Source organism: Actinia tenebrosa, unplaced genomic scaffold (assembly GCF_029948245.1).
Source record: "Actinia tenebrosa isolate PJP-AT-01 unplaced genomic scaffold, QUT_ActTen_1.0 PGA_scaffold2__45_contigs__length_23673736, whole genome shotgun sequence".
In the NCBI taxonomy this organism is placed as follows: domain Eukaryota; kingdom Metazoa; phylum Cnidaria; class Anthozoa; order Actiniaria; family Actiniidae; genus Actinia; species Actinia tenebrosa.
Genome location: NW_028292579.1, coordinates 16,511,500 through 16,531,308, shown reverse-complemented (window position 1 = coordinate 16,531,308; position 19,809 = coordinate 16,511,500). Strand labels below are relative to the sequence as shown.

Below are 19,809 nucleotides of genomic sequence, written 5' to 3'. Positions count from 1 at the left end.
CATCTCAGACTCAATATTTCCAATGCTATAAAAGATATTCATCGCTGTGATGGACTAACTCCTTGAAAAAATAATATCAAACGTTCACCAGTTGTATCTTTACCTTCATCTTTAGAAATAATCAAACAATTCCCAAATCTTTTTATTCCAAAGCACTTCAAAACATGCTGATCAATTTTGCTCGGGATAATTTATAAATATTTCAAAGATTTTATTAAGTAGCGCTATTTAATTTTGTATGGGTGTTTCTTAGAAGCAGAAATTAAATTAGAAGATGATGACGAGTGACAGTTATAAAAGCGTTACTATGGCAACTGTGGAAAGGGCCTATGAGCAAGCGGTCAGATGGCGCAAATCGTATTTAATCGAGAGATCCAAATGTAGTTGAACATACTGTGGGTCGCTTGTCTTGGGATTTGCCGCAAAGAGCTAAAATATACCATCCAACAATTTACTCGAATAGTCATCAGTCCAAGCCGCTACAATGGTAAGAAACATCTTTTTTTCCCTCGCTCTTGCCGCTTTTGTGCCATCTTTCTGTAAGATGTTTATTAATTTAGAAAGTATAAGGCCAAGGCACTCGATAAAATCCTGTCCTCGCTCGCACTGAGTCAGTGTATGTCAGTAATGAAGCCAACTTTCAAATATGTTCAATGTCGGCTAAAGTAAAATGTAACTGTTTTCACGCATGGAAAAAGAATTCTCTTTTATTTGATTTGACTAGTAATTTTTAGTGCTCTCATTTGGCCAGAAGTTCAATTGCCCGGGGAATTCTCATTTCCATCTTCATCTGCATGACGGACTCTTTCCTATATATCGCTAAATCTATTTCTTTTCCGCAATATCTCAGTACAAACATGTCATAGAAAGCGGCAATGTGAACAACCCGAAGGGTTCTGAATTGTCTCTTTTTTTTTCTTACCGAAACAAAATATTTCAAGTTGGAAATGCTTCAGATATAAGTAGAGCTAGTTAGAAGTTGCTAGGGATTAAGAAGAGCTGAAAAAAACAATAGGAAAAAAAAGACATTTCAGTCAAAAACAAAGCCATCCAAATATCGACAAAACTTAGTTTGTTTGGTATCGTGATATTAAAAAAAAGTTTATTTTTGAAAAAGGCAAGTAAAATAATCACGTCATTCGAAAAGAAAACTTAGGATTATAATCGAACAACAGAAAATGAATAACGAATAATGAATTTTCCCCCCATTCAATATAATTAATTATTCCATTGTCTCTATATTTTCAACTTCATTTACATTCGTTGAATACATCAATATAAAATAAACTGAACCTTTGTCTAATTTTCGTGTTTTATATTAAATAGTTCGATAATTTGAAATTGACAACCACGCAGCTGAAAAAATATCAGTAATAATCTCCATTTCAAAAACGCAAGAATTTGACAATTCGATTTTCATACAAATGCATGTTGTATTGTGGTATATTCGAAGCATTTATATTTCAGGTAACAAATTGCCAAAAAGTTGTTCAATCTACTGATAATTATACTCTAAGTAGACGGACTATAGTAGCTTAAAGCGGATATTTTTTTAAAAGATTCTAATTACATTCATCATATAATAAAAGAGAGAACTTGGGAAATATCCACTCGCCGACAATCATGTAGTCTAAACGTTTGCGGCATATCAGAGAGTATTTCCGAATTTTTTTCCTAATTTCGTATACTTTAACTTTCAATTCCTCGCCCCCCAAAAAAACAAAAAGCAAAAAAACAAAAAAACGTTTCTCAAGTGCGCGTTATAGCGGTACACATTAATTCTTTGTGACATTCTTTCGTGTTTTTTTTGTTCTAAAAGCCATTATAAATATGAGATAAAAAGTGTATTCACCGCTTCTAAAATTTCAATTTCAGCGGATCACAAGTAGTTTATTCCAGCAGCTTATTTACACATTATACTGAGGATATATCGCTGTATCTCTATTAAGAGTTACGAAAAAAATTAATTTAAAAATTTTGTATCGTCGCCATCCATATTTATCATTAGATTATATATGAATAAGGCAAAACGTTTTAAAAAATGATTCAAATTTTTTTCCCAAATTATTTTTTTAGCTGCTAATATCGATGACCTTTTCTCGTAGATGTTTGTTTTACTAAAGGTGATCTACTAATACAAACCTTAAATTAAAAACAAAACAAAATTAGAAAAGCAAGGAAGAATGAAACGTTTTAATTGCAAAAGCACAATTCTTTTCCTCGCAACTAAACAAAGTAAAAGCTTATTTTGTAAACAAAGCATTGTTGAATAAATTTGGAGTCTTTCGTTAAAAAAAAATTTTTCTTGTCCCCTTGAAAAAACACAGCTGACGATAGTGCATGGTGTTAAATAAGTCGTACCTTAATTCAGAATAATGATTTTTTTAAATATTAATGAAATTGTTTCCCTTTTTATCGTCCATCGTCTGGCTTTTAGCTTGGTTTTTCGTTCGTTAGTCATTTTGAAGTGGTTTTTGGACGTTTTTCCCCCAAGACGTCAAGTGTTTGTGTAACCAATATCCATAGACTGCCAAAAAAACATGCTTTATTGATATTTTGTGGATTTATCACATAGAAAATGCTTATAGCAATAATATCACAGCTTGAGTAAAACGCTATATTAAACACCCTAAATGAGCAAAAGTGTGTTTTCTTGTCAAAAAAGTCTTGTTTTCTTGTGATTACCGTTTACATTTTCTTCGTTTCTTTTGGGGTTTTTTTTCGCATTCTAAGAAAAAACTATATAATCCATTATAATCCATGTTTTGTTTTCTGTGTATCCTCGCATATGTATAATGTAGCATTGTCTCTAAGCACGAATTGTTTTTTAATAACCGGCCTAAGTTTCACTCATTACTCTTTTCCAATCTTTATTTCATTTTCGCTTTCATCCTCTTTTCTTTCTTTCATTTTTTCCCATTCCTGATCATTCATATTCATGCATCCATCCATTCATTCCTTCTGGGTTCGGGCAGGTGCGCGAGACAGCAATTGTAACGTTAATCACTATTTGCCATGTTAAATGCATTAAGTCAATCAAATACTAGTGCACGTCTTCATTTAACAAACAGAGCCGTCATTTGCAGGATATTTGGGTTATCAGCTAACTGGTACCGAAAGCGCCTCACAGCGGCTGCGCCCTCCAGTTAAATATTTCATTTATAACTTTTGGAATTTTTCTTTTTTCTTTCTTTTTCGCCTATATCCTTTTCCTTACCATCCTTCATTTTCCCCTACTTACATAGCTCCTTGTATATTGTAAAGAGAAAAAGGAAAAGAAAAAAAGCTATTTATGAAATGTAATAAATAACTAAGGAAAGGGATAAATAGAGTTATAGATATAGTTTGTTGAATGAGAGGAAATTGGAAAATGGAGGAATGCGACGGAACGAAGAGTGGGATGGAAGGACATAGGGAGAGATAGGAATGGATGGATGGATGGATGGATGGATGGAGTGATGTATCAATTTTTTTTCTTTTTTTTTTTCTTTTTTTTCCAAGGGTGACAAACTAACACAACAACAACTTGCAGGTAAGCATTTGTTTATCTTTCTCGGAATAATATCTTTAATATTTGTGTTTGTGTACATTCTGCCATGAATCCCGTTTTCTTCCGCAACAAATTTGCTGAGAAAAAACCGACAAACTTGCCTCGTAGGTATCCAATCAACCTCTTATCACCGATCACTTGACATCCTTTTTCTCCCTAATGTACACTGGGATTATTCGGTTATCAGTAAATGAAACATTGACAAGTAATACAAGGCGTTTTAGTGGCTTTCCGACAAGCACTTAGTACATTTTCAACTCAGACCGGATAAACTAGAGCGCTTTCTCAGCGCGGCTTTAATCACGACTTTTCTGGAAGTTCCAGAATGCGCCTTCCATCGCTCCTCTGGGCAGGGAATTTCTCTTCTTAGAAAAGTAAATAAAATTATGAAGGAATAAAAGTGCAGATAGATAGAAGACAAATATTAAGAAATTTAAAATAGTTCAGGGCATCAAGGGTAGAGTAAAGGTCTTGGGTTCTGACTTCATTATATTTGAGGGTTTTCCCGTTTTCCTTCCTCTAAAACCTGAATTCCAATTCACTCTGTGAGTCAGCCGTGCCCTGATTTTGATCAGCCCAGAGGTGGTTTTAGCATATTAATAAATTATCGAAAATTTAAGGTTTTTTAAAAAGAGTTTAATGGACTTAGGGCTACGGCTCTTGTGTACAGAAGCCAACATTATCACTGGATCAAGACAAGGCCATTCTATATTAACGCTAGAAAATATTGAGCGAAATGTATAACTCGACTTCCATACATACTTTTTATGGACGTTTCTCACTCGGCAGCCATGTTGACTGGAAAAATAGATTCGCCCACTTTTCTGTATTCAAGCGTTTTAGAACAAGGTTACGCGAGTTTAAACAAAGTTTTTTTTATTCTCATGGCGCCGTGTGATAAAGATCCTTCTCATACTCATTAATAGTTCATGAGTAAACCAGCCAATCAATGGGCTATTTTTTGGGTCACATGGTGTTACTAGAAACCTGATAAAGTCCGGTGAAAGGACTGAATTAATTTTGTTCAAGTCCTTGGACTGGATCAAAAGTAATTCAGTTCAGAGACATATCTGTCCCTTGAGTCTTTCAATCCTAAACAAATAACCTCCCGAATTATTAATGAGTATGAGAAGTCATTTCAAAGCCTCCAAATCGGACTGGAAGGGATTTCAAGTCCTTGCAATTAGTTCCAGTCCTCGGCTGCTTGAAATCCCGTCCAGTCTTCATGGTCGGCTTTGAAATATTACATAAAGAAGTGGCTATCGATTCGATCATTATTATTTAGAAATAGAGGCAGCTTTCAAGAGATTTGACAAGAACGGTGATGGTGCCATCAGTGCAGAGGAGTTGGGTAACGCCATGAACGAAGCAGGGCAGCCAGTGAGTGAAAGTGAACTGAAAGATATGATCCGCGCTGTGGATGTCAATGGTAAGGCCAAAGAGAGTTTTGTCGACAAAGATAAATATTTGTGCAACGTCCATTAGATATCCCCGCATCTTCATTACACATCCCTGTACCATCACAGAGCATCCGCGCACGACCCTCGAACATCCCCGTACCATTGCCGACCTTCGCGCATGACACTCGGACATTCCCGTACCAACACCGAGCATCTGCGCACGACATTCGGACATCCTGTACCATCACAGAGCATCCGCGCACGACATTCGGACATCCCCTCACCTACACCGAGCATCCACGCACGGCATTCGGACATCCTGTACCATCACAGAGCATCCGCGCACGACATTCGGACATCCCCTCACCAACACCGAGCATCCGTGCACGATATTCGGACATCCCCTTACCAACACCGAGCATCCGTGCACGATATTCGGACATCCCCTTACCAACACCGAGCATCCGCGCACGACATTTGGACATCCCATAACATCACCGAACATCCGCGCACGACATTCAGACATCCCATAACATCACCGAGCATCCGAGCACGACATTCAGACATCCCATAACGTCACCGAGCATCCGAGCGCGACATTCGGACATCCTCGAAACATTCACAAACTAAAAAAATCATCCCATTATGCTCGATAGGCAATGGTCAAGTAGAATACAAAGAGTTCGTTAACATGATGGCTAGTCAGCTTGGAAACCCCATGCCCACAGAAGAAATGAAAACGTACTTTGCTAGTTTTGATAGAAATGGTGATGGTTTCATTGGTCCTGATGAAATGAAATGCCTCGTCAAGGCCTTCTATTCCAACCTTACTGGTGCGGCTTTAGAGAAACAAGTTAAAAGTATGATCAAAGCAGCTGATACAAATAATGATGGAAAGATTAGTTTTGAAGGTGAGTTTTGAGGAATCTTCCTGCGCATGACGGAAATGAATCGGAAGTGTTTTCCGAGATGAAGAACGCCACATACACCACCATTTCTATGCATTATTGATTGTTTGTAATTATTCCCAAGATATTTAAAAGTCAAAGAAACGGCGGCCATGTTGGATGATTAAACAAGAGACTTCTACAAGATCTTTTGTTAAATTCATCCAACATGGCGGCGATACCTTTTATCGTGAAACAAAGAATATAGTATGTCTCTGGCTTGTTTAACTCCAACAAAGGCCCATGCATATCGCATTACTGTAAATTAACTGACCTAGAATATTTCTAATTTTTTTACAGAATTTGAAAGGGTTCTCAAAGCATCAAGTGATTAGACAGACCCATGCAAGAGTCCAGTTTCTCTCGGTAGCGCCTGCCCGCAAAGGGAAAAGAAGAAACTGGACCCAACCAATGAATGTAACCTACGCTTTTAGTCATTATTTCAATTGTCAAAATCAATCCATTTAATTTACTAAACAAATCGTGTTATTTAAATCCATGTATGTGGTTTGTAGAAAATATTATATTCCAAGGGATAATCCATGATGGATTGCATGTAGTTTATGCAATTAAGCTGGGTGCTCGGGCACCAGTACCAAGTTTGGTTGAACTATTCATCAGACAGGAAATGTGTTAACTTGTACAGAATCAATACCAAAGTAAGATATCATCAAATTCCAAATCTTGCAATTCAGTTTTGAAATGTTCATATTTGAAGAGAACACACCATTGCCTACATTTCTGCCAACTTTAAGGCTGTTGCGAGCTTTAGAAGTTGAGATATTGGGTAATTAAGCTTCAAAATTTCCCATACGTTTCCTCTTATTTTGGACTGGATCCAACCATGACCACGTTAGATCCAGCCTCAAATGATAGAAAATGTATGAGAAAATGTTTGTATTAAATTAACTATATCTCAGCTGTAGGTATCGAAAGACTTGGAAGACACAGCGTTGCGGTTATCTGGAGCGCACCCTCATTCATATGACAACGATAACCCACCCAAAGGAATACAGTCACAGGATAAAATAAATGCTTCAATGTTAACATTTAAATTTTGTATTATTCTTAAAAGTGCAAAAACATCCTAGTCAGAGGCAATCTTAAAAACATTCTTTGAAAGAATGATGTTTTCAGCATTGATTACATTTGAATAGCACCATATTCACAACCCTAATTGATTGGATGTATTACACGAAAACACTTAGAAGCCATTTCAGTGTTTTACTGTACCGGCACAAAAACCAAGCATGGGCACCCTGTGGTGTTTCGATACACAACGCATTTCAAACTAGTTTTATAGTGCCATCATGTGACATCTTGGTTCACATGGTCATGATTAGTTCTATACCTACGTAGTTCTACACGACATCAAGGATCCGCTGTTTAATCTTCATGCAGTACTGCTTGATACTATCTAGTCCTTGCGACCTTGCAGCATCCATCCTTATAAAGAAAAGGGGTTACACTAATTAGTGACACGACCGCACATGAAATTAAACATGCCTTGAATACGAAAAAATAAACACACGGACACTTTTGTCAAAAAGATAAAATAAAAAAGTTATTCGTACAATAGGGTACCAAGAGAGTTCCGCGTTCGATCTTTTTGATGTCTAGAGCCGGCGCGCGCGCGAGGTGATACAATGTTTTTGAACTCTTGAGCTCGAGCGCGCGGAATAATGATAACTGATCAGCGCGCGCGTATGCACGTAGAAGGTACGTTTGGCAAACGTTTGGCCGTTTTCTTAGCTCGCGCGCGCTTGTTTACCTTCAAAAGTTCTGAGTTTGCATACGTTATTTGTTATTCGCAAATTCATAAAACGGTTGGATCGTAGTTTCATTCTGAACTCAACCGTGCTTCACATAACACTGGATTGGTGAGTGATTTACAATTTATTACACTTTTTTAAAAACATTATTACAAGTAGGATTCCTATCAACTGGTAAAGTAGGATTTATCATAGTTGATTTGCGTCGCACATAAGATATTAGCAAAAACCCGTTTAATCGTAGAATACCGAGCAGTCGATGTCAAAATGACTTCAGGCGCGAGAAGAAAATTACCTGATTTCATAGACCTGTTTTCGTGTTATCTCTATCTACCATTCATCATCATCTGCAATACAATCTGGACACTTGTTTTCTTGGTTTGATCCTGCGTATTGAACCTGATTATTGATGTGGCCGTTAGGGCATTTGTACCAATGACCTACAACGTAAAAATATGACTTAAAATCGATGCCGATAATTGACATGGATTGCATCTTAGATTAGTATAATTTTAGACTCAAATTATATCCATATTGAAATTCACTAGCAAATACTGCAATCGTATTGGCTCCAACATTTTGAGTTATAAATCGCACCGTTTTGAAGAGCCAATTAAATTGCACAAAACAAAGCATTTGACCAATCAGATCAAAGAAAAAGGTAGTGAGTAAGTTTCCGGTCATACACATACCCGTAGATAGTCCCATGCTTGGAGTCACGGGCCATTCCTCACGTGTCAGTGATCGTACACCATACCTAGCACTGATGCTCATAAGAGCCTCATCTATGTCTTTGGCTTCCCTTTCTCGAAGTCGTGCTCCATTTGTAAGTTGTTTTTCGACTCGTTGTAGAGTTACTTTGTCTATGTCATTCAAAAGGGTCTAAAGACGAATGGTAGAAATGTTATGATACAAAGACAACATGTTTTACTTTGAATATTAACAGTTTATTACGATATTTAAGAATATATATTTCAGTTCATTTACCATGGAATCTTTCATTTTGCACTTGAGATGTCGTAACTTCAACTCCAGTCCAATGCGTGCTACCTCGTCTCGAACATCCTTGATCTGTTGATGTGGAATGTGAATGGTAGAGACAACCTTTCCTAGGAGAACGTTCAATTCACTCTCGACGTCTTCCAGCTCAAAGTCTTTCTCAATTTTTGCTTTTAGTTCGCAGATAATTTCCAAAAGCAGCAACTGGTTCTGCATAGTGTTAAGCTCAGTCAGCGTTCGACGTTGTTCGAGCCAACACTTAAAAGTATCCCAAATTGATGTGCTATTCACTTCTACTTCATCTTCCGCTTCCAGATCTTCTTCTCTTTCTTCTTCATCTTCAAATTCTTCAATGTCGTGGTCTTTAGTTCTTGCCGGACTTCTTATCTCTGGATAGGTATCACTCAGTGTGTCTAAGAAGTCCAATAGATTTTCCGTTTCTTCCTCCAACTTTCTTTCCTCTTGGAGAATTTTCTTTTTCACTCGTTCAATGTTATGAAGTTTTTCTTTAACCAGGTCGGCGTATCGGTAGGTACGCCTGATTGGTGTCTTGCACTTGGGGCAGCACTTGAGTTGGATAGGCTGGTCTTGTTCCTCCTCATCATCATTATAACTCATCCAGTTATCCATCCCGTTGACTTCAAAAACGTGCTTGCAGTCCACGAGCTCAATAAATCTAGCGCCTTTCTGATCTTCGCCACCAAAGTACAAAGCAGTGAGCTCTTCGTTGTCGCACACTATGCAAAGCTTTGGGCAAGGCTCACCACAAAGTCCAATACACCGATGTTGGCATGACAACAGTTTGAAACATGGCGTATCGCATCGTGGCCGGGTACATTTCTCGCTACACAGTCCTTTACACTTGTATCTGTTGCGGCACGATCTTTGGCATTCCCACGAGCACATTTCCTTGCAGGGTGTGCAAGGGTCTTGACATTCTAAAGGGCATCTGCTGTGGATGCAGCGATTCTCGCACTTTTCGGTGCACGGTGGGCAGTCTTTGGAGCAGGGCTCTGTACAGCGGTGTTGGCAAACCAGTATGCGCTGACACGGCTCCTGGCAGGTGACGTGTAGACGCCCTTGTTTACAGGACGAACAGCTCCCACCACAAGCATGACCACACTCAAGGATGGTTTTACAAGGCTCTTGACATTGGAAAGATGATTGGCGGATCTCTGAACAATTCCCTGTTGCGACATGCCCACAATTCAATTCTTTTGAGATTTGAACCTAAAAGTAGAAAATTTAAACATGAAAGTCATTCTTGATTCAATAAAAATAGATAAGCAGATACCACAGGAAGGCAGGCGAACCAACCAGCTAACAGACAGACAGACAGACAAACAGGTAAGCAAGCAGACAGACAGATAGACAGACAGACAGTTAAGCAAGCAGACAGAGAGACAGGCAAAACAACCAGCAGCTAACAGACAGACAGATAGACAGTCAAACAGACGAGCAAACGAACTCATTAAAACAGACAGAAAGGCTAACAGCCAAAGATTAGATAAAAGTAAATAAAATTATTGAGGTCGTTAGCTTCCTCAGATTAGTTGTTGCTACGACAGAACTAAGTCAGTAGCAGATTAAACTTTCAATTTTCCTGAGTAACGCATATTTACAGCTATGATTAGAATAGCGTTGTTAATTGGTTGTACACCCTGCATGCACAATAGAATATGTTAAGTTTTTTACCTTACAATTACTGGGGTCGCACTGCTCAAAACACTTCTTTGGACAAATGTGTCTGCACCCAAATCGAGTACGACACTGTTCTTGGCACTGGAACGCCTCAGGAGGTACCCCACAGGGTACAGATACCTCATGTCCGCATTTAGGGATCACTTTTACGACTTTAACCTCGCACCCTTTGCATGGGGTACCAAAGTGGCACTCGCTATTGCACCGAGTGTCGTGTTCACTGCAAAGCAGAGCTAGACATTTCTTTCTGCATTTATACTGTTCGTGGTCGGGATCTACTGGATGGCAAACCCTAAGGCACTCATGTCCACACTTCAAACGATACGAACATGGCTCCAAGCATCCACCCTCGGGTACGTTAATAAAGTCTCCTGCAGTTTTGGCACAAATCCTCTTCTCTGGATGGTTCATGCAGACGAGTTCAATCCCACTTCCAATTGCTTCCCATTTTTTCATATCTTCAACTATCTTTTTCCAAAGCCCACTTTTTTCAGCCAACATAGTGAAGTTCCCGATGCAGAAAAATCCTTCTTGGGCTCTGGACAGCGCCACACACACACGGTTTTCAATTCCTAGGAAGCCGATTTTCTTCTTGGCGTTGCTTCTCACAAGAGAGAGCAAGATAATCTTGTTCTCTTCTCCTTGGAAGTTGTCCACAGCTGTTACTCTCACGCCTTGGAAGCGTTCTTTTGGCATGAGTTTTCGTAAGACAAGCAGCTGGCCTGTGTACATAGTCAGGAGGGTGATTTCCTCTGGTCGGTAGCCTTGGTTAAGGAAGTATTCACACAGGGCCACCATGTAGGTTGCTTCATGCTTGTTTGAGTAGCTTTTGAGTTTTTGGTCATATTCATTGTTGTCTTCCATAACGTTATGGTTGATAAAGTACATATTGTATTTTACTCCTGGGACGTTCTTGTATTCACATACTTTTGGATGATCTTCAAGTTTCTCGTATATATGCTTCAAGACCCTTGAAATTTCTGGTCGCATACGATGCTGGATGTCTAAAGATTCACACTGCATCCCTCCTTTCACCATCCTTTCAAATAAAGAAACATCCAGGTTATATCTCTGCGACAAGTTGTAACAAGTTGGATTTGGTCTCAGTTGTTTGTGGTCCCCAATCAGAATAAGGTGTTGGGTTTCCTGTGTCAAGGAAGTGATGATGTGCGCCTCGAGTACTTCAGCGGCTTCCTCTACTACGACAATGCGCGGTTTGATTTGTTCAAGAAGCCTGCTGTACTTTGCAGCACCAGTGGTTGTCATCCCGATGACTGTGGCTTGAGATAGTACTTTGTGTTCTTCAAAGCTTTTCACTTCAGCGAGCCGTTTGCACTGCTGATCATAATCTTCAGCTTTCTTTTTGATCTCCTCCTGCTTGTTGCTTCGAAAGAGTCGGAGCCAGAACAGATACAGCGCCCAACGCTGTTTTTTGTCTAACCCCTGAAGATCAGAAATATTTATGGCATCTTTCTGGGGCATAGGTTTTAATTGAGTACCTTTTAGTATCTCCAGTTCCTGTTTACTTAGGGCCGCATATCGCTTTTTCGTCTGAGGCCCGCCCTTATTGTTCCCTCGAGGTGCCTGCTTTGAGTAGTGAACCTCATCTCCAATTTGCCGCCGACTCTGAATGATGTCTGCATCGTAATCTACCTCGATGTTGTTTTGGTCTTCCATCTCGTCAATCGGGAATTCTATTTCTTCACGTTTCTCTTGAAGGACAACGGGGGCAATATTCTTGAGGCCAAGCCAGCCCTCGACTGAGGAAAGCCCTTGCTGTTTGAGCTCGTAGCTTATCAAGTTCAATTGTTTCCTATGGCCTATCCCGATAGCGTCTCCTAGCTCCCCCACGGTCAGAATTCGCCTACGACTTTCATCAAGGATTTTTAGACACTTTTCCAGATATTCTTGAGACTCCTTTGTTTCTCTATACACGCGGCGCTGACCTTCAGATAACCTTCAAGTAGAAAGAAAAATGGATTTAAGATTTTTGATTCTATTGTTGCATCTAAACTAAATTCAACTAGCCTTTCCGGAATTGCAGAACGCGTTGCATCATGGGATGTTCTAGGGGACACTTTCATACCTACTTATATGGCGACTCATATTTTTTGCTTGCTGGTAGTGAAAAGTGATAGGGAATCATAATTGTCGTGTAAATTTTCAAATTTCTTTTATTTCTTTATGCAAAAAATGCCAACTGACCGATAAAGCGTCCTTCAAAACAGCCTCATATAATGCAACGCATTTATACAATTTCGGAACGAATATTTTATGCAATTTCTTCATTTCTTTGTTCTTTGACACATGGTCTGAAATGAGAAAACATTAAACCCAAGGTAAAGAGATCTAATGGTATTTTTGCCTGCCGTTGGCCTAAATTTCCTAACTAAAAAAGCATAGGAATTGAATCATCGCAATATGTGATATCTAACAAACAAACAATGATGATCAAGAAGGTTATTCTGGGCATTACACTTAGAAAAAAATAGCGAACATTAATCTCCGACTTCGATGGGATTTGCACTAACAGCCAGTGGATAGACTTGCCCCAAGTCGACCTCTTTTACCTCGGGGGACTGAGTTTTTTACTGGAGCGAAGCGAGTGAGCAACGAAGCCAGTATAAATGAAAGGTGAAAAAGGTAAAGGTAATTTATTTTACTTCTATAACGCGGGGAGTAGTTGCCCAAATCTCCCGAGCCAAGGGCTCATGTTTAATGCGCTCAAAGGTGCGCCCTCTACCCCCTCTTACTATCAGTGCTCCTTTTTACGGGTATTTGAAGCTAATTAAAGCTACACAGGACAGAGAGGTCGAAACAGACGTGTAGTTCCTGAGGATCGAACTATGGACCTTTAGCTCTGAAGGCCGCGCACTAACCAACTGAGCTACGCCTGCTCCTGTGGTTAGTGTAGCCAGTGGTAATATATGTTTGTGCCCCGTACCTGGTTAGCTCATGTAGGTTATGATTCTGGAGCACCTCGCTTTTGCTTCTGCCACCAACTCTAACCACGCCGTCCACTTGGAATTCCAAGATGCCTTCTAGAAACTGATCCAAGGCGTGATTGGTGTAGCACACCATCAACATGCAGGAAGATTTCGCAGGATCTTTTGGTTTCCACACAGCTCGGTTATCCATGAGAGCACGGACTATCTTCAGACCCACGTATGTCTTTCCTGTGAATGCAAAGAAAGTTTATGTACTTATTTCTATAAAGTCAGTCACCAAAAACCTACAAACCTGAGATCACTGACAATCATGGGAAACCTTTCAGCTGCAACCCTGCAGCTTGAAGTTGCTCAGAAGAGGTGAGACTGTAACCAGTAAAAGATGTGCAAGTCCATCAAGCTAGGATTATGTAAACTTTATCTACTCATAATCCTAGCTGATCTCAGCTTTGCAGCTTTTCAGGTGACTAATATTTACTGAAATAAGTATATAAGTGTAAGGAGCAATTACTTTAAACTTGTTTCTTACTTTTATGGCTATTGCGCATGACAGTAATAAATAAGTGACAATGGAATACTGTTGGAACCAATCAAAGATTGGGAATAGACATTTCTTAATCAATTCGTAAGTCGACAAATAGACAAAGGGCCGTAACTATGGGTTATGATTGGATGAATTACTGGGAGAATATGGAAAGCCATTTCAATGTTACGGCACTGTCGTACCGTGTACGTGTAAGTCAGTACTGTATGTTTGCCACTCATAAAGGAACCGCTCTAGGAAGCCATTTCAATGTTACGGTATGTCGTACCGTGTACATGTAAGTAAGTATCATACGTTTCCTACCCGTACAAAAACCACTCTAAAACTGATACAATATCTATGCAAATGTAACTAATCTTGTTTCTTACCGGTTCCTGGAGGTCCTTGAATCACTACAAACTCCTTCGTTAACGCTGCCTTCAGTGCTTCATACTGTGAACGATTCAGCTTCACCACATCTTCACTCGGCCATCCCTGTGGGTTCAGCACTTCAACATTCGCATTCACCCCTTGTCCAGTACTTAGGGCCTCAGTAAGGTCGCACCGTACTTTCAGATCTGTCAAATAAGCTGGTCTTTTAACGTCGGGAGAGCAACTTACAAGGTATTCCTGGAATGGGAATTGATCTGGTTTGATCTCTTTAAGTCTTTGGAGGACATGGCGGTAAGACTCGAAATAGGCGGGAGATTCCACCATGACAATTTTCTCATTACTCTTGACCGCTGGTTCTACTCCATCAATAAAGCGGACGTCTAGAAATCCCTTGGCAAGCTCCTCCGGCTTGCGATCTGCCACAGTGGCAAAAGTCATTGTCTTGAAGTTATCTTTGGACAGACACAGAAACGAGCCAAATAACACCCTCTTTGAGTGCTGCCAGAAATCCTTCCTCTTCACAAACGGACGAAAATAAATTCTATGGATTAAACCTGAACTCGAGAAACCAGGCCCAATGATTTTCACGTCTTCGTACATGGAGAGGTCATAGGATCGTTCTTCCTTTGAAACACCGCTCTTGATTTCTCGTATGCCTTCCCGTAATGGCCCAACGAAGTCTTCTCTTAACAGCCTGAATTGTACATCAAGGTAATGATCTAGATCATCGTACGTTTCATTTTCACCTGTTCGGATCCTGCGCAAAAAGGGAAGCTCACTGGAATTTATTTCCTCACTTCTTGGTTCAACAGACAACTCGTGGAAATCATCAGGTGGGGTACCTTCAACTTCTGGCTTTGCTTGAACACTACATCCCTTCACGAAAGCTTTCTTCTTCTTCTTCTGTTCTGTCCGGCTTCTCAACTCTTGATCCCTGATATCTAGTAAGCCATCTACTTCATCTTGAAGCTCAAGAACATCACAGTCCAATTTATTCAAACATCCACGGAACTCGTCAAGCGGGAGTTTCTGGCCAGACCCTGGAAATCTACTGAGCCACACCCTGAAGAAACAAGTCAAGCTCTGAAGTAAGCTCTTCAGGTCATCTTCATCGAAATCCTCAGCCTCAAATTGCAGCTCCAGAATGTACTCTTTAAGATGCTTGCTTAAGAATTTAGATTCTTTAAGAAGGAATAACAGCTCGTTGGCATTTTCTTTCATAAGTGACTTGGAGGCATTTGCGATCACGTGTATGAGCAGTGGTATCCAGTCACTTTTTATCTCTTCAGAGAAAATCAAGTCGTTAAAACTATCCTTGCAGTTTAGTAGATCGTCAACTACTTCATCAGGAGTCTTTGACTTTAGGCTTTCAAGGCGCTTGTATCCTAGGATAGGACCTCGCCGACCGGATCTTGCACCAGTACCACCTCTCCCATGAGGGGGTCGCTCCGCTGACTCTTCTTGATAATGAGAGTAGTTACCACGACCACGTCCTTGCCCTATACACCATAAAACATAGAATCAAAATCATTAAAGTAAATTTACTAAGCCAATAGAATAGATATTAGACTAGTAGACCCTTTATATGTGACGTCAAAGAAGCTCAATTTGGAGCACAAAACAAAAGAATTTCAATCTCCTGAGAATTGGAAACCTATATATATATATATTGTTATGTCAATCAAATTGAGCTGCATTCCTACGTACTCCACTATACACATTAGTAGACTCTAATTCCAAGGTCTTCTTTTAGTTTCTATTTGACTATTACACGTTAACTAATGTGTACTTATTGACTGAGTTGGAGGGCCGTACGGGAAAATATTTGACTCGAGGTGATGATGAATTACCGAGAGCCAAATATTTTCCCGTACGGCCCGACCAAACGTATTTTAAAAGTTGCAAATTATGTCAATACGGTCGCAGGTTTCGAGCAGGGTCGTACGGATTCGTACGGCCCTGCTCACGCCATTTTCCCGAAGGTTCTTTTAAGAGCGCGCGCCCGGGCAGATACGGGTCATATGATAATATTTTTTATTTCATGTCTTTACTCTAACCTAAAGTCTGAGACAATACTTTCAGTATTGATTCTACATGAAGTGAATAGTTAAATGGCAAAATATTTATTTCATTTGAGCATTGCTTCTTCAAGTTACAAAGGCTCAGGATAAAATTTTGCACGCTGTGATTGGTCGAGCAACTAGTGATTCTTTAACAATTAATCACACTCAAGCAGTGATTATGAGTTTACCCAAAGTTTGCATGAGCGGAAATAATGTTAAAAAGACTCGCGGCTTGGTAAATATTCACCGATAATCAATTTTTGATGAAAAAAGTATTAAACCTTATTTATTTACATTTTAGTTTTCATTCAAACTGTCTCATTTTAGTTTAATCACATACATGAAAAAATGATGGAAACATTTATAACAATCACTAGTGTGGACAAAGTAACAACAGAAAGCAAAGTTATAACGATAAACAGAAGAAAAAAAGGTTAAAAAAGAATTGTATGGCAAAGAGAGACCAAAATGCTCAGAGACAGCATCTCAATCTTATGAAAAATGGCTTTTACGAACACCGGATACAATATTTTCTCTATGAGCTAAGGCCATATTTAAAAGTATAAGCACTTACCTCTATAGCCTGATCTATAGTTAGACCCTGCTTTAGCAGATCCCCATCCTCTTCTTCCACGATTCATAGCAGTTAATTCCTCTAAATCCCTAGAATATGAAGAAAATACATCTGATTAAACAAGCCAGACACAAAACATCATGTAGCATGGTGTAGTTGTCAGGGTAATCCTAAAATGGTCACGGCCTGATTTCTTGGAAATATGCATAATCAAAAATGTTTTGACTACGATGAGTCTCGGAAAACGTAGACAAGGAACCTTGGACTGCGGACGGTCAGGATTTCACGCATCGTGTACAAGGATGAAAAATATTACTTGATATTAAGGGGATTTTTTGTTATTTCATTTGCTATTGGAACATAAATTGTGCATAGAATAGAATAGAATAGAACTTTATTTGTGCCCTCTGATTTGCAGATTGTTACAATTTTGAGAATTATAATTAAAAATTTGAGGAACCGCTTGCTACCTAAAATAGCAATGCTAATCAAGTTAGGTAGCATAAATTGCGTTACTGTAAATGGCTCTTGGTCCCTTAATTAAAGTAAAGCAATTCAATCAAAATTGGTATCAAAATGCTTGAATGTGGAAGCATTTTCGGGGTCAAAATTAAATATGTGTAACTTATACCATTTGACTTTAGAAACACAATACCTTCACACATTTCTACTTTTGAAAACACACTGTTCTTTGTGAGATGACTTTATGCCTTTTTCGCAAGTCATCGAATGTTCGCAAGGCGAAAGCGGAAGTGGTTTCAAGGTCTAATAACAATGTGTGATATCATATGGCATCTACAGATGTAAAACGAGAGGCGAGAGGCGAAGTTTTTTTAAGAGCGCGCGCCCGGGCAGATACGGGTCATATGATGTACTAAACGCTCAGCGGAGGAGCTGTCAAGATATTTCCTTATTTTTTCCTTATTCCTTATTCCTCTACATTTCTGATTGCTAACGAGGCTGAACGACAGACATTGTTGACATGACTAGACATAGGTGAGATGTTGGTCAAATATGACTCCTAAATTACGTGCCTCTTTACTGGTAGATACTATACGTTGTTCAATGTTTATGCTAGGTATTGTAAGTTCTTTTGAAAAACAAGACGAAAAATGAACTATTCCAGTCTTAGATGTATTGCAGCTAAGCTGGTTCGTTGCAAAAAATGATTGTACGTCATAGATACATTGTTCTAAGTTAATTAAAGTTGAAGCTCTGCAGTCAGGGTTCAATGTTATGTAAAGTTGTGTGTCGTCGGCATACAGCATGCTGTCTAATCCATGTGATTGAATAATGAGCTTGAATAATAATTGACCCCTAAAATGCGCCATTGTAAATTGCTTTAGCGTTACACTCAAATGGCTTCTGCCTCTGAACCAACCAAATCAGTGGCGGCGTTTAACTGTGAAAGCCATTCATATGTCATTGGCAAGTACTTGGTAAATTAATAAGTAAAATTGAAGACCAAAATAAGATTATAATTCTCATATAATTAAGAGAAATATGCTAATGTTGACAAGTTCCGACGTCCATAACGTCTATTCCTTTTTTTCCACAGAGTTCAGTTCCAAGAAAAAAATACACAAATATTTGCTATTTATTCGTTGGATATTGAACACATTGTCATATAATTAAGAGAAATATGCTAATCATTCACAAGCTCCGACGTCCATAACGTCTATTCCTTTTTTTTCCACAGAGTTCAGTTCCAAGAAAAAAACCCAAATATTTGCTACTTATTTGTTGGATATTGAACACGACACACAAAAAAGAGTTAAAAGGTGAACAATAATTTAAATCAAATGGTGGTTGATAAAGAAAGCCAATTTTAATCATGAATTTTTGTTGCAGAGCTAGAGCTAAAAGACAAACGGGACTTGAAAGAAGCATCAAGAAGTTATCGATCGAAGCGGAAAAAGTTTGGATCGAAAACAAAGGTTATTTATACTTTTATCCGTAATCCGTGGAATAGTTAGTATTGTCTAGAGGTTCTTGGACATTCCAATTCCAATTTCATTGGTTACTTTTGTGTCTACTTGCTATTACATTTGAGCTATTAGTTCGTGTTTCACGGGTTTAATTTAATCACTCTATTCATTGCAATGTTTACCAAGGAAGTACATTCTTTGTTATACTTTATGAAAATATTTTTACTCGCGTCTCGGTAAATATTCCCCAATAATCACTTCGCCTTCGAATAATTGTCAATATTACAACTAGATAATATCAACATCAATATCAATTAGTGTTAATTCTTTATGAATAGTATATAGATGTTATTTACCGGCCAGTAGGTCCGGATAGGGAAAAACTGTCCCCGAGGTCTTGAATATACGACTATAGGACGGTAAATAGCTTTTTTTTCCCGTATATTTTTACTTGTTTTTGTAATCGTTTTGTTTTGTTGTTTAGCGGCTAAGGACACCGGACCGCACGCGCGGGCAGATACTAGAGAGTTTTAGATTTACGTTCACGGCAAACGTGAAACGTCAGTTGACCAGTAAAAAATTCTTTTAAATTACTGAAAAAGAATCGCAAAAAAGTCCAAGTAGTAGAAAAACAAAAGAGCATTTGCGCTTGGTGAGAAGGTTTGTAAAAGGTAAAGTAAAATACAGGAAAACTATGAAAACCTGGTCACGTTTGCCGTTTGCGGGGAGAAAAAAAATCAATCTAAAACTCTCCACTGACAAAATATCGCCCGCTCAAATAGCCAATCAAGACGCACAATTTTTTAGGATACCGGACCGGAAAAAAATAATATGTCTATAAGTTAAAAGAAACATTGAATAAATAATTAAGTTTAGATTAGCATACGGTTATACGCCATAGCTACTCATGTTGGATAGTCAGAGACAATTGCTATCTCTAATATAAGAAATAAGGGCATCTAATATTTAATGACGTTTTTTCTACTGATTTTTAGATTTTATGACTGAGTT

General features: G+C 38.8%; 3 protein-coding genes across 5 annotated transcripts in view; 2 read left to right on the top strand and 1 right to left on the bottom strand.

The window, feature by feature from the left end:
• The first annotated feature begins 349 nt into the window (after nt 1-349).
• LOC116300054 (uncharacterized) lies at nt 350-6,952 on the top strand. Its single transcript, XM_031708817.2, has 5 exons — nt 350-487; nt 3,502-3,532; nt 4,836-4,979; nt 5,607-5,861; nt 6,198-6,952. The coding sequence occupies exons 1-5, from the start codon at nt 485-487 to the stop codon at nt 6,230-6,232; spliced, it is 468 nt and encodes a 155-aa protein (XP_031564677.1). The 5' UTR covers nt 350-484; the 3' UTR covers nt 6,233-6,952.
• LOC116300053 (NFX1-type zinc finger-containing protein 1) overlaps nt 6,941-19,809 on the bottom strand; it is a 25,805-nt gene continuing 12,936 nt past the window's right edge. For both annotated transcript variants that reach the window (XM_031708815.2, XM_031708816.2), the window contains 8 exons: nt 16,871-16,959; nt 14,230-15,732; nt 13,314-13,545; nt 10,364-12,326; nt 8,657-9,898; nt 8,362-8,551; nt 7,965-8,109; nt 6,941-7,343 (listed from right to left, as the gene is read on the bottom strand). In XM_031708815.2, the coding sequence (XP_031564675.2) occupies nt 8,000-8,109; nt 8,362-8,551; nt 8,657-9,898; nt 10,364-12,326; nt 13,314-13,545; nt 14,230-15,732; nt 16,871-16,937 (5,307 nt within the window). In that variant the 5' untranslated portion in view covers nt 16,938-16,959 and the 3' untranslated portion in view covers nt 6,941-7,343; nt 7,965-7,999. The remainder of the gene's footprint in view (nt 7,344-7,964; nt 8,110-8,361; nt 8,552-8,656; nt 9,899-10,363; nt 12,327-13,313; nt 13,546-14,229; nt 15,733-16,870; nt 16,960-19,809) is intronic.
• LOC116300052 (uncharacterized) overlaps nt 17,731-19,809 on the top strand; it is a 13,330-nt gene continuing 11,251 nt past the window's right edge. The window contains exons 1-3 of one of the 2 annotated variants that reach the window (XM_089033842.1): nt 17,731-17,866; nt 18,570-18,651; nt 18,722-18,807. Coding sequence is in view for 1 of the 2 variants with exons in the window: in XM_031708813.2 (XP_031564673.2) it covers nt 18,229-18,309; nt 18,570-18,651; nt 18,722-18,807 (249 nt within the window). In the remaining variant the exon portion in view is untranslated. Of the gene's footprint in view, nt 17,867-18,223; nt 18,310-18,569; nt 18,652-18,721; nt 18,808-19,809 lie in introns of those variants that run through there. The other variant, XM_031708813.2, reaches the window with a different exon arrangement.